Raw genomic sequence first — 11747 nt, 5'->3', positions numbered from 1 at the left:
TCTTGACCCAGAGTGCCTCCCTCAGCTGATCCAGAGCTGACCGCCCAATCTGTCCCCAAAACCCCACCCCTCAATCCCGCCTCACCTTGTCTCCCCTCAATCCACAGGGGCCTTACCCTCATTGGCAGTAGGAGAGCTGTCACCGTAGGTCCCGCTCAGGCCGTATGGTGGACGCTCAGAGGCTCCTGAGTCAGGACAGGCAGCGGGGCTCAGCCTCCAGGCGCCTGGGGCGGGGGTGGGGTGGGGTGGGGATGGAGGCCACGTCAGATAGAAGGCTGGGATGGACACCCCCGCAGCCCCCCCAACTCCTAGCCCACCTGCCTTGGGGCGGGGTCAGGGAGGGGAGGGGCCAGTGTGAGAAGGCTAACGTCAGAGAAGAGTTAATGGTTCACTGGTCTCTGGGGTGGGGTCAAAGGTCAGTCTTGGCTGGGGCCCCTGAGTAGGGAGGGGCCACCCTCTGCCCCTGGAAAAGCCACATGGCTAAGGAAAACCTGAGCCTAGCCTTTTCTTCTAAATAATCCACCCCACTAATCCAGTTGGTACCATTTTAGCCTTTTCCTGCATATACTCTCACCCTTCCCACCTTAGATCTGGTACAGGGCTTCCTTCATTTCCAACCCCCATCCCCACATTCCTTGGGAAAGTGGGTCCCATCTGGGTGTCCCTCAGCTGGAAAGGGGGTGAAGAGGCAGCAAGTGGCAACCCCAGGTGCCTGCGGAAGAAACCGTTCTTAGCGGCTCCTTATCCCAGCAGAGTAAGAGTCAGAGCTCTGGGAATCAATGACCAAGAAAGGGGAAGCTCTGGTGGAAGGAGGAAAGAAGTATCTGGGCTCCCCTCAGATGTCTGATCTGCCTTAAGATCAGGGGAGCAGTCTGATTAGGGCAATTGGTACAGGGGGTTGAGGTTGGCATTACCTGACAGCCAGAGACTGGAAGGACGCCCAGAGGAAGGGGGACACAGCCTTCTTGGTTCCAGCTGTGGGGGGGCAGGCAGGCTGGCGGGCAAGGGTCACCTGCAGGGAGGGGGCAGGGGAGGGAACTACCTTAAAGGGGCAGGCCTGCTTTGCCTGGGCCTCCTCGCCTAGGCTGTCTTCCTTTTGCCTCCTAGGGATATTCTGCTTGCCCAGATGTCCGACTGCTAACCTTTCCATTTTCCCACAAAAAGCAAAGGAGTCCAGCACACAGAGTGGTAACGTTTATTAGGAAGGAGGGGTTCAATTCAACTCCCACATCACACACATTGGAAACAGACTGTGACTGTGGTTTCTAAAAGGAAGGAGGGCAGGCAAAGGGCCTTCAATCCCAGGGGATAGGCAGCTTCAGCTGGGCAAGGCAGGGAGTATGGGCTTAGGGTGGCTAAAGGCCTCAGCTCCCTACCCCTGCAATGAAATTTAGTGACTAAAATACTGCTACCTACCCAGCCACCCCACCCCACCCCCCAAAAGCCAGCAGCCTAGTAGGAGGCTGTGTTCTCCAGGAGACACCTGGGTTATGGTGGGTGGTGGGAAGGGACGAAGAACGTCTTGCTATCTCTTGCTGCTCCTCCGGGTTTCTTTGCCGTTACTGACAGGGTTGCTGGAGGGGCCAGGAGGGCCGGCAGGTGTGTGGTTGGGCTGGCTTCGGGTAATTCGGGTGCTGGGGGGGTGCGAGGGTACGTGAGGTGGGTGTGGGCCACCACCAGGACCTGGTGGGGCACTCAGTCCATTCCCGTTCTGGTTCTCAGAGGCTAGCAGTGGGAGAAGGGGAAGAAACAGGGATTAGAGTACTAAGGGAGGAGAGAAGTCCATCCCAAGGCCTCAGTCCAGGTCCCAGAGAGGGGCACGGTCTTCATCAAGCACAGCTGAACGTGCCTGCCAACTGGACCGACTGCAGGGAGTGGAGGTTGTATGAATGGAGCCCCAGAGAAGCCTCAAACCATCATTTGAGAAGTTGCTACGTGAGCCATGGTGTGGTAGTTTTCTTTTACTCCTCTTTCTACCACGGAGGTCAGACCTAGAATTCGCTGTTTAGTTCTAGGCTCTAAGACCTCTGACAAAAATGCCCCTTCGTCAAAAATCTTTGTAAAACTGGAGAAGCATGGGTAGAGGAAAGGCTCGAAGTTTCTGTGTTAAAATGTATGAAGGATCTTAAAAAAAAAAAAAAAAGTGTGGTGGGTATCACAATGATACATATGTTTTCGTTTTAGAAAATATGGGTAAGAGTGAGCAAAAAATTCTTACTCACAGCCCCCAAATAATAAGTAACATTTTTGTGTGTAGCTTCCATGTTTAATCGGAGCCAGGCCTGTGAGATGATTTCCTTGAGGTCCCACAACTGTGCACATCACTAACCTTGCCGCTACCGCTACAGATGATAATCTGTAGGACCATCTCCTTCATAGACTACAGGCTCCTAAAGGCAGGTGCTGTCTTTTGTTCCTTGGCATTCCTCATCAATACGTGTTTGTTAAGAGAGAGGCCTGCCTCTCATATACCGAGGACACCATAAACCCTCAATGTGGTAGAAGTCCCAGGCTAATGGTTCTCCAACTACATCCCTGCTTAAACCCGGCTGCTTGACCAGTGTGGCCAAAACGGAAAAGTAATGCCTTTTCCTCAACTCACAGAAAAAGTCAGGAGAGTACATAGAAAGTTTTTATGTTTTTATGCCATCCATGTTTTTTGGTAAGCTTTTTGTACCTGTTAGATAGCCAAGTGAATGAACATCTGGCAGATGAATACTAGGGGCCAACAGGCTTAAATTAACCTTATTTAAAATACTAAAAAAAAAAAAAAATTTATAAATCATAGAGTTATGGAGACCTGAAAGTATATACAGCCATATTTTCCATTGAAAACATGGATACTGGGGATCCCTGGGTGGCGCAGTGGTTTAGCGCCTGCCTTTGGCCCAGGGCGCGATCCTGGAGACCCGGGATCGAATCCCACGTCAGGCTCCCAGTGCATGGAGCCTGCTTCTCCCTCTGCCTATGTCTCTGCCTCTCTCTCTCTCTCTGTGTGACTATCATAAATCAATTAAAAAAAAAATTAAGAAAACATGGATACTGATTTTTGTGGTGCAATTAAATGTTATTTCATGATGTGTCCCCAAAAACCCCTGGTGGTTCTGACACAAACAATTCTGAAAACCATGGAAACTGAGGATATAGACACAAACTGAGGAAGGGCAGAAGTAGCCTGAAGCCTAGTGTCAGAGGGAGAAACCTAAGGCACAGATCAGAGGTGAGAGAGAGCCACATCCCAGGGGGTAGCAGGATCAGCTGGGAGATGACCCAGAAGGAGAAAAAGAGCAGTAAAAACCCAGTTCCTAAGGAAAAGCCGGGGGACGAAGGAGGCGATGTTGGTAGGTGATTCTAATCAAAAGCAAGAGATCAAAAAGCAGGGGCTCCAAGTATAAGAGATGAAAGAATCATAACCCTGAGGTCCAAGGTGTAGAAGAAGGGTCTTTAGCTTCAAGAGTGATAACCCTAGTGTTCTAAAGCTATACAGCATGGACTCCACGTTAAGTCCATCCATACCAGAACTGCATAAGGAACCAAAAGGGCAAGGAGAGGGATGCCTGGGTGGCTCAGCAGTTGAGCATCTGCCTTTGGCTCAGGGCGGGATCCCGGGATCCAGGATCAAGTCCTGCATCAGGCTCCCTGTGAAGAGGCTGCTTCTCCCTGCCTGTGTCTTTGCCTCTTTCTCTCTGTCTTGAATGAATGAATGAATGAATAAATAAATACCCCCATAAAAGCTGGTGGGGGGGGGTGGGCAAGGAGAAAAGGTCAAGGACCCACCAAAGAAGCAGAGAAACAAGTTTGAAAGAAGGAGTGCCATCTTGCGGGAAGAACTGTTCTCATTTGTGTCTTTGAGTGGTAGTGGCAAAAGAGTACCAGAGCTCTATCAGTGATAGAAACAGGTCTCTAAATCTTTTCCCCACAAGGACTTCTAAAAGAACTGGGAGAAGAATTGGGTGGAAGGGGATACATTGAGAGAAGAGAAACTGGGAAAGGGGTTGAGAACAATGCATCTTTTCAGGCTGGGGCGAGAAGAGGAGCTAGGACAAACTGAGTAGAAGGGAACAGGTGTACCTGGAGAGACGGCAGGTGGTCCTGTGGCAGGCTGCGGAGCTGTGGGGCTGCTGTCGTTCTGCACCTGAAGGCACAAAGTAAATACTCAGACCTTGCTCCCCACCATGCTTCTGGCCTGACCTGCCCTCCCTTCCCCACATCAGGGCCATGGCACTCACCGTCTTGTTGGGTGCCTGCTGGGCGCTGTACTCTGGGTTTGGCTCACTGAAGTTAGGAACCTCAGAATAAACCATACAGAATCTGCAAGGGGAGAAATTGGCTAAAGCCTCAGACTCAGCCTCTGGGCCACTGCTGGAGGCCTCAAAAAGGTCCAGGTACAAGACATGGACTGGACACCCTTATGCTGCCTCCTTGCAAACCTTAAACTTACTCCCTTGGCCTCCTGCTTCTACATCCCAATGCCCAAGACACTTACTCTCCAATCTTCTGAAGGTCACCGCCACGTCCAGTGTATAGTGTGAGACAGCCTTTGAACACTGAAGCGTACCTGTGGGTGCGCAAAAAAGTAGGATTCAGGATACTCCACGAGTTACAGAGGCGGTTCACTTTTAACTCAACCCTCCTTGCCTGTTACAGCCCTTGGATAACCAGGAATTACCCTTTGGTGAGCCGAATAATGTCTCCAGGCTGGATCAGGTTGCCCACGTCGTCCCAGACAGAGATATTGATGCTGCCTGTTTTGTCTGCCACTTTGCAGGTCCGAACCTCGTGCCCGTCCTTTGTCTTGGTCACTCGGCCTGAAGGGAACAGATCAACGGTGGGGCGGGCGGCAGGAAGAGGGATCATCGGATTGTGGGCGGAGGGGGCCGGAGGGACAGCACCATGGAGAGGGGCCTGAGCGGCGCGGGAGGCCTGGGTCTGGCCAGTTCCCCGGCCCTGCACTCGGCTACAGCCCTCCAGGCCAGCTCTCGGAGAGGCCCGGTAGGAGCGGTTGCCTGGGCTGCGCCCCACATCCCGCTGGCTGGCTAGGCGCCGAGGTGGTGTCCCCCCGGCTGCCCTCCCCGCCCGAGGACCCGCGCGCGGGGCCCGCTGACCCCGAATAGCCACCTGTCTCCAGCACAATGAAGATGAGGTTCAGATTCTTGAGCCCGGGCTTGATATCCTTCACGAAGGTCTCCGTCGTCATGCTGCCCAAGCCTCGGCGCTACCCTAGGGGGTGCGGGGGATGAGGGCTCCAGGCGTGGAGTCTTCGCCCCGGGCCCCACTCCCAGGGCCTACCTGCCACGCTAGGCTCGGGTCGGGCAGCCGCAAGTCCTCGAGTTCTTCTCGAAGGTCCGAAGAACTTCCCCGGAGCCTCCGACCTCGCGATCGGAGTCCGGGGGTCTCTGGGTGGGCTGCTTCGGGGCTGGAAGGCCCGGCCCGGGACGCTCTCAGGCTCAAGCCCCCGAGTCGGGGGGCGACCGGAGATGGGGCAGGGAAGCCGGCGCAGCTCCGAGCAGCGGAGTCTCAGCCGCCAAACCTTCCCGAGCCCTCCTCCGCACACGCGTCCGCACCCGCCGGGGCCCGGCCCATCCCCCCGCCACAGCCCACCCCCCAGCCCGCGGGCCGGCCGGCGCCCGCCGCACAGCCGCCCGCAGGGGGAGCCCCAGGCCCCGCCGCCGCCGGAAGCGGGGGACGCGCGAGCGCCGCCACGCCCGGAAGTCCCGGCTGCCCTGCGGCCAATCAGCAGCGTCCCCGTGCGCCCCGCGCCCGCCCCCGCGGAGCCAATGGGGGCCCGGCTTCCCGCGCGGCGAGAGGCGGACCTCAAGTGTTAAAGGAGCCCCGCGGCGGGCTTGCGCCGCGCGAAGGCCGACCACCAGGAGGCGCCTCGGGCCCAGCTTTGCTTCCTTGACCGGGAAGCTACACGCAGGCTCCCAGACTTTATTTCTAAGACCGCGGACAAAAGTCTGAAACCATCTCAGCGCTTCACTTATTTTCTCGACAATTCTTAAATATGGAATTCCGTTTTGCAGACAAGAAAACCTAGGTTATATAAAAAGCAGTGCTTAGCCCACAGCAGGCACAGCTCCTTCTCCCACTGCTATGACGCTCACCTTTATTCCTGATTTGGGGTCTTTTCTTTTTTTCTTTTTAATTTTTATTTATTTATGATAGTCACACAGAGAGAGAGAGAGAGGCAGAGACACAGGCAGAGGGAGAAGCAGGCTCCATGCACCGGGAGCCCGACGTGGGATTCGATCCCGGGACTCCAGGATCGCGCCCTGGGCCAAAGGCAGGCGCCAAACCGCTGCGCCACCAGGGATCCCTCTTTTTCTTTTTTAGTGAAGATTTTATTTATTCATGAGAGGCAGAGGCACAGGCAGAGGGAGGAGCAGGCTCCAGCAGGACTCGATCCCGCGTCCCCGGGGTCACGCCCCGGACCGACGACGCTCAACCGCTGAGCCACCCAGGCGTCCCTTGGGGTCATCTTTAATGCACCCCCCCACCCAGCTTCGTAACGGTTTTGGAAAAAGCAGCCTTCACACCAGAGGCTGCCTCAGCGTTTTTGGAAGAATGGAACCCGGGGCACAAAGAACAGCATTTGCCTTAGTCCCTCTCCTCTTCCTAATGCACTTATCTACCTAGAGCCCAGGGTCTCCCCGCCCCCGGAGGAGTTAACAGAGGAGGCCCTTTGGGACTTGTCAGAACATCAACAGAACACTCCAGCTCGGTAGGGTTGTGTATAAGCCAATTACACATACACAAACCACAACCATTTGTTTAGCGAATATCCATAACAAATACTATCTAATATCAGATTAGCCTAGCAGGTCATGTCATTGTAATGTCTTGGCTTGATTAATTCCTTACCGTCCGGAGCGCTTTAGGCTCGGCCTGACTTTCCTCGGGTCCCAGGTTCTCTCCTGCCCACGCTCCCAATTACCGTGTTGTGTCCCTAGGAAGAGGGACATCCTATCGCCCCTCCCCTTGGGTGTTTCAGGGAACTCTGCGTCTAGGAGCAAGGCAGCCACCCGGTGGGCACCCCAGATCAGAGCTCTGCGGCGAGCCGCTCCCTCGTCCTCCACCCAGTGGTCGCCCAGTAGACTACACTATCCTCTCCCGCGACTATGAATCACTGGGTCGGGAGGCTCCGGGACGGAGGCCACCGCTCTGGAAACAGCAGACGGCCGGCCCCGCAGCAGGCCAGCCCCCGCCGCGACCTCGCACCCGGCCAACCCCAGGAGAGCGGGCTAGACGCTGCTCCACCGCCCGGTCCAGCCCCCCTGGGAGTCCGCATCGGGCTCCGCCCCCACACTGGCGCTGGGAAGCACCGAGTCCTCCCTCCCACATGGCTACAGAGTCCGCGTCGGGATCATAAACATTTTCGGCGGAGAGAGAAGGCCCGGCCAGGCTCCCCGCCTCCTCGTTGGTCGCTCGCGGCCTCTAGTCCAGATCCAACTTGGGCGAGGAGGCGAGGCTTGGTGACGAGCTTCCGCCGGGATGCGCAGCAGCGGCGGGCGGGGCCTGGTGACGAACTTCCGCCGGGTTACGTAGCAGCGGTGGGCGGGGCGAGGGGCCCTCCGCGCACGGCGGCGAGTGGCTGGGACCCTCCCTCCTCTTCCCCTTCCCCTTCCCCTCCCAGGATAGGCCGAGGCCGGGACCGGCACCGGCGCTCTCCCGCGGCCGCCGCGGCCTCCGCTCCAGCCGGGCCGGGGTGCGGACGGTCCAGACCGCTTCCAGGGCGGTGCGTACTGCGCCTGCGCCGGCTCCCGCCTACGAGGCTGTGGGACGGGAGGGGGAGATGTCCCGCGGGGGTTGGGACGGGGGCTCGAGATACCGGAGGTCGGGACAAGGGACGGGAGCAGAGATGAGAAATGGAGGAAGGGAGCGGGAATAGGGAGGAGTCGGAGGTGAGGAAGGGGCGCTGGAGGCTGCTTTGGAGTAGGGGAGGCGGGTGCGGGAGGGGGCCTGGCCGACGGGAGGACCGGGAGGAGGGGACCTGGGGCTACAACGTGGTGTTTAAATGGCAGTGACGGCGGGCTGGGAGGGGAGGGGACGTTGGGGGGTAGCCTGGGCAGGGGCGGTGGAACCTGAGCCCCCGCCCTCGCCGCGCGGAGCTTGGCTCCTCTCCCGTGCCTGGTCCTTGGCAGCCTTGTCTTCCTCCATTCCTTCCCCCGCCCCCCCGCCCCCCTCCTTGAAGGAATCTTACATTCCTTACATCCCTTCCTTGGCTTTGCAACCGGGCCCTTTTCGCAGGCTTCACACACCAGAGAGCCTGCCCTAACCCAGCACTCTGCGAAACTGGGGAAGGGGGAGGGGGCTGACGGAGGAGCAGAAAGCCGAGAGAGGTGAGAGTGTTTGCCCAAGGGACTGGGCTGCGATGGTGGTGGTCCTGTACAGGTGGTTTTAGGCAAGAAGTCGATAGTGTCGCTGGCTGATAGTTTTCCCCCAGATGGGAATGGGGTAGACTAGTGGACAGGAATCTGAGGGATGTGATGATGTTACTACTCTGTGTGTCCAGCCAGACTTTGTGTCTGGGGCTGGTTCTTGGTCATTGAAAAGGAACAAGCTGCTTTCAAGCATTTCCTCACTAGCCTCCAGTATTCTAAATTTATTTTGCATTCTATTGTTACAAATGCCTTACCTGAAACACAGCTGTATTCAGTATGTCTTCACACTTATTATGTCTTTGATTTTCCAGGACGACATGTAAGGTAGATAAAGGCAGGTATCTTTCCTACTTGTCAGGTGAAGACATTGAAAACTACAGAAGAGATACTGACTTGTTTAAAGGCCTGCAGTTGGCAGAGCTGGGACCAGAACCCAGGTCTCCTAACTCCTGGTCCTCCTCTTAGTTGAAAACTCCTGTTTTCTTCTGGCTAAGGGAGCATTCCAGCATGGGCAAGATTTGCTTGCTGAGTCTGGAGCTTGTCACTAGAAGACTGAGCAGAGCCACCAACAGTGGTTCCTGGAAGCATTTTGTGAAGTACAGGTGCATATGCCAGGCTGTTGGGAAATAGGGTGTTGTCAAAATGAGGGCAGCATTACACTCCTCTTGTGTTATGGGTGAGGGAGAAACAACTTCCTCCCTACCCCCCAAAGAGAAAGTGTGTCCGACATTACACCTTTATCTCTCTGGTTTGAAAATACCGCACTAAATGTGTTTGGCTGATGAGCATAGTAAACTAATGAGCATGAGTACCAGACTCAGAAGAAGAAATGGTCTCAGTTTTATGCATAAAAATTATCATCATCCTTTTGCTTTGTAACACAGCCCTTAATCTGTTGATGGCCATATGATGGGGAGGAAGGGAGTTTGAACAGTTACTATTCTCCCGTGTAGTAGTATTGAGTAGACCTCACAGCACACTTCATCTGTATTGAGTAGACCTCACAGCACACTTCATCTGAAGCCTGTCCCCCTTTACTTGGTCTCATTCTCTTAGCAATGAGAGTCTAATCTTCCTAATCATACCTCTAGTCTTCCTAGTCGCCCACTCAGGAGTAATTTCCCATTTCATTACCTCTTCCTCTTCTTTTTTAGAGCCTGATCCTGTCAGGAATATTTTCAGACTTGGAAACTAGATTCATACCTGTATGAACATTCTTGAGTATCTTCTTATGAAATAGTATTTTTCAGGCGGAGGGTAGGATTAGAATTCTTTTTACATGATTTCGGTAATTTTTGTGAAAGCCTTTGGGAAACATTAAAGCATTCTACTCTGCGTGTAAGCTTTCGTTGATCTCTGCATTGTACAGCCACAGATCTGGAATCATTGACATTCCTTGTGGTTGTGTGCGCTGAATACGAGAATCTTCCTCTGTCTCAAACAACTCTTTTTTACCTTTTTTCTTGTCCCTTTCTCTGCCTGTCTCAGCTATGTTTGAATCTCCTGGATTGTGTGTGTGAGTCTGAGATTCCTTAGCCAGTGATCTCCATCCTTAGAAGGCAGTCTTGTGTCCCCAGCTCTGAAACGTGTTGCCCTTAATGAAATCGTCTCTTCAACCAGTCGCCAGATCCATGTCTGTCTAGTCTCACTGCCCGGTGGAGGTAGTTCCCCTGACTCACCTTTTTCTTCCTTGTTCCTATTAATAGAGTGCTCCTGATTGTGACATCACATCCATCCCCTTGGCGATGGAGCTTGTCACTAGGAAGGAAGACTCGGTCGGACAATAGCCAACAAGATGGGTTACTGGGAGCGTCTCCTGAGTGACACTGAGTGGAGGCCTCAGGGGGTTGGAGCCTTGTGAACAGGGAACCTACCCCCCAACACTTGGAAGGTAAAGAGCCTTGTTTCAGAATCCCATTCCAAGCTTCAGGTCTCATCTCAGACTATCTGGGTTCCTTCTGCTTTTAAAATCCTGATTCTTAAAATTCTTCTGCATAGAACTTTCTGTGATTAACCCACATCAGTCCCAGTTCTTCTTTGCATATTTATGTCTTACAGTAATTATTAACTTTTACTTGTTGGTAAATTGCTTAGTTTTATGTCTTTTTGTGTGTTTTCGTATCTTGTGCACTCACTCATTAGGCTCAAGCCTACACCTTAGTTTGAGGACAAGGATTGTGTTTTCTGTATCTTTTACACAACTCTGCTGGCAAGGGGGATTGTGCCTAGAGGATGAAAATGAGGTTTGGGGCAACCACACAAGTTGGTGACTAAGTGGGTGGTCCTCGCTGGTCTTTGAGGCCTGGTAGGCTTCATTTGAAGTGTTAAATGAGTTTTTGAAGAATTGTGTGCCCTCTGGATTCTTTTGTAAATTGAACCAATTAAAGTATACTAAAGAATTTTAATTTAATTTTTTTTTAAATTATTTATTTATTTATTTATGATAGCCACACAGAGAGAGGGAGAGGCAGAGACACAGGCAGAAGGAGAGGCAGAGACACAGGCAGAGGGAGAAGCAGGCTCCATGCACCGGGAGCCCGATGTGGGATTCGATCACGGGTCTCCAGGATCGCGCCCTGGGCCAAAGGCAGGCGCTAAACCGCTGCGCCACCCAGGGATCCCCTTAATTTAATTTTTAAAGATTTTATTTATTCATGATAGACACAGAGAGAGAGAGAGAAGAGAGAGAGGGGCAAGAGACACAGGCAGAGGGAGAAGCAGGCTCCATGCAGGGAGCCCGACGCGGGACTTGATCCCGGGTCTCCAAGATCATGCCCTGGGCCAAAGGCAGGCGCTAAACTGCTGAACCACCCAGGGATCCCCTAATTTAATTTTTAAAGTTTTACCTATTTATGTTTTTGAGAGACAGCAAGCATGAACGGGTGTGGGACAGAGGGAGAGGAGAAAGAGAATCCCAAGTAGGCTCCACACTCAGCTCAGCTCAGCACAGAGCCAGATGTGGGCTTAATCCCACTATTGCAAGATCATGACCTGAGTGGAAACAAAGAGTCAGACGCTTAACCAACTGAGCCTAGGCACCCCCTAAAGAATTTTAATTTCAAAATCTCCTGTGCTGGGTCACATGGCTGGCTCAGTCAGTAGACCATGTGACTCTTGATCATGGGGTCATGAGTTCAAGCCCCACATTGAGTGTAGAGCTTACTTAATAAATAAATAAATGAGTCCCCTGTGGTAAATCTAGTATGGATCACAGCATTTTAGAATTGAATCTTTGGGGCAGCATAGCCCAGCCCCTCATCTCACAAGTGAGGAACTTGAGTGCCTCAGAAATCTTTTCTCCGGGCAGCCTGGGTGGCTCAGTGGTTTAGCGCTGCCTTCAGCCCAGGGTGTGATCCTGGAGACCCA

General features: G+C 53.6%; 1 protein-coding gene across 1 annotated transcript; it reads right to left on the bottom strand.

Moving 5' to 3' along the window:
* Window positions 1-1181: 1181 nt before the first annotated feature.
* NABP2 (nucleic acid binding protein 2) lies at window positions 1182-5431 on the bottom strand. Its single transcript, XM_025477016.3, has 7 exons — window positions 5290-5431; window positions 5119-5220; window positions 4670-4808; window positions 4487-4558; window positions 4230-4311; window positions 4072-4135; window positions 1182-1725 (listed from the first exon to the last, which is right to left on the bottom strand). The coding sequence occupies exons 2-7, from the start codon at window positions 5195-5197 to the stop codon at window positions 1526-1528; spliced, it is 636 nt and encodes a 211-aa protein (XP_025332801.1). The 5' UTR covers window positions 5198-5220; window positions 5290-5431; the 3' UTR covers window positions 1182-1525.
* Window positions 5432-11747: the final 6316 nt, after the last annotated feature.

This window comes from Canis lupus, chromosome 10, assembly GCF_003254725.2.
Source record: "Canis lupus dingo isolate Sandy chromosome 10, ASM325472v2, whole genome shotgun sequence".
NCBI lineage: Eukaryota > Metazoa > Chordata > Mammalia > Carnivora > Canidae > Canis > Canis lupus.
The sequence above is the reverse complement of the archived record's forward strand: the minus strand, read 5'-3'. Positions and strand labels throughout refer to the sequence as shown.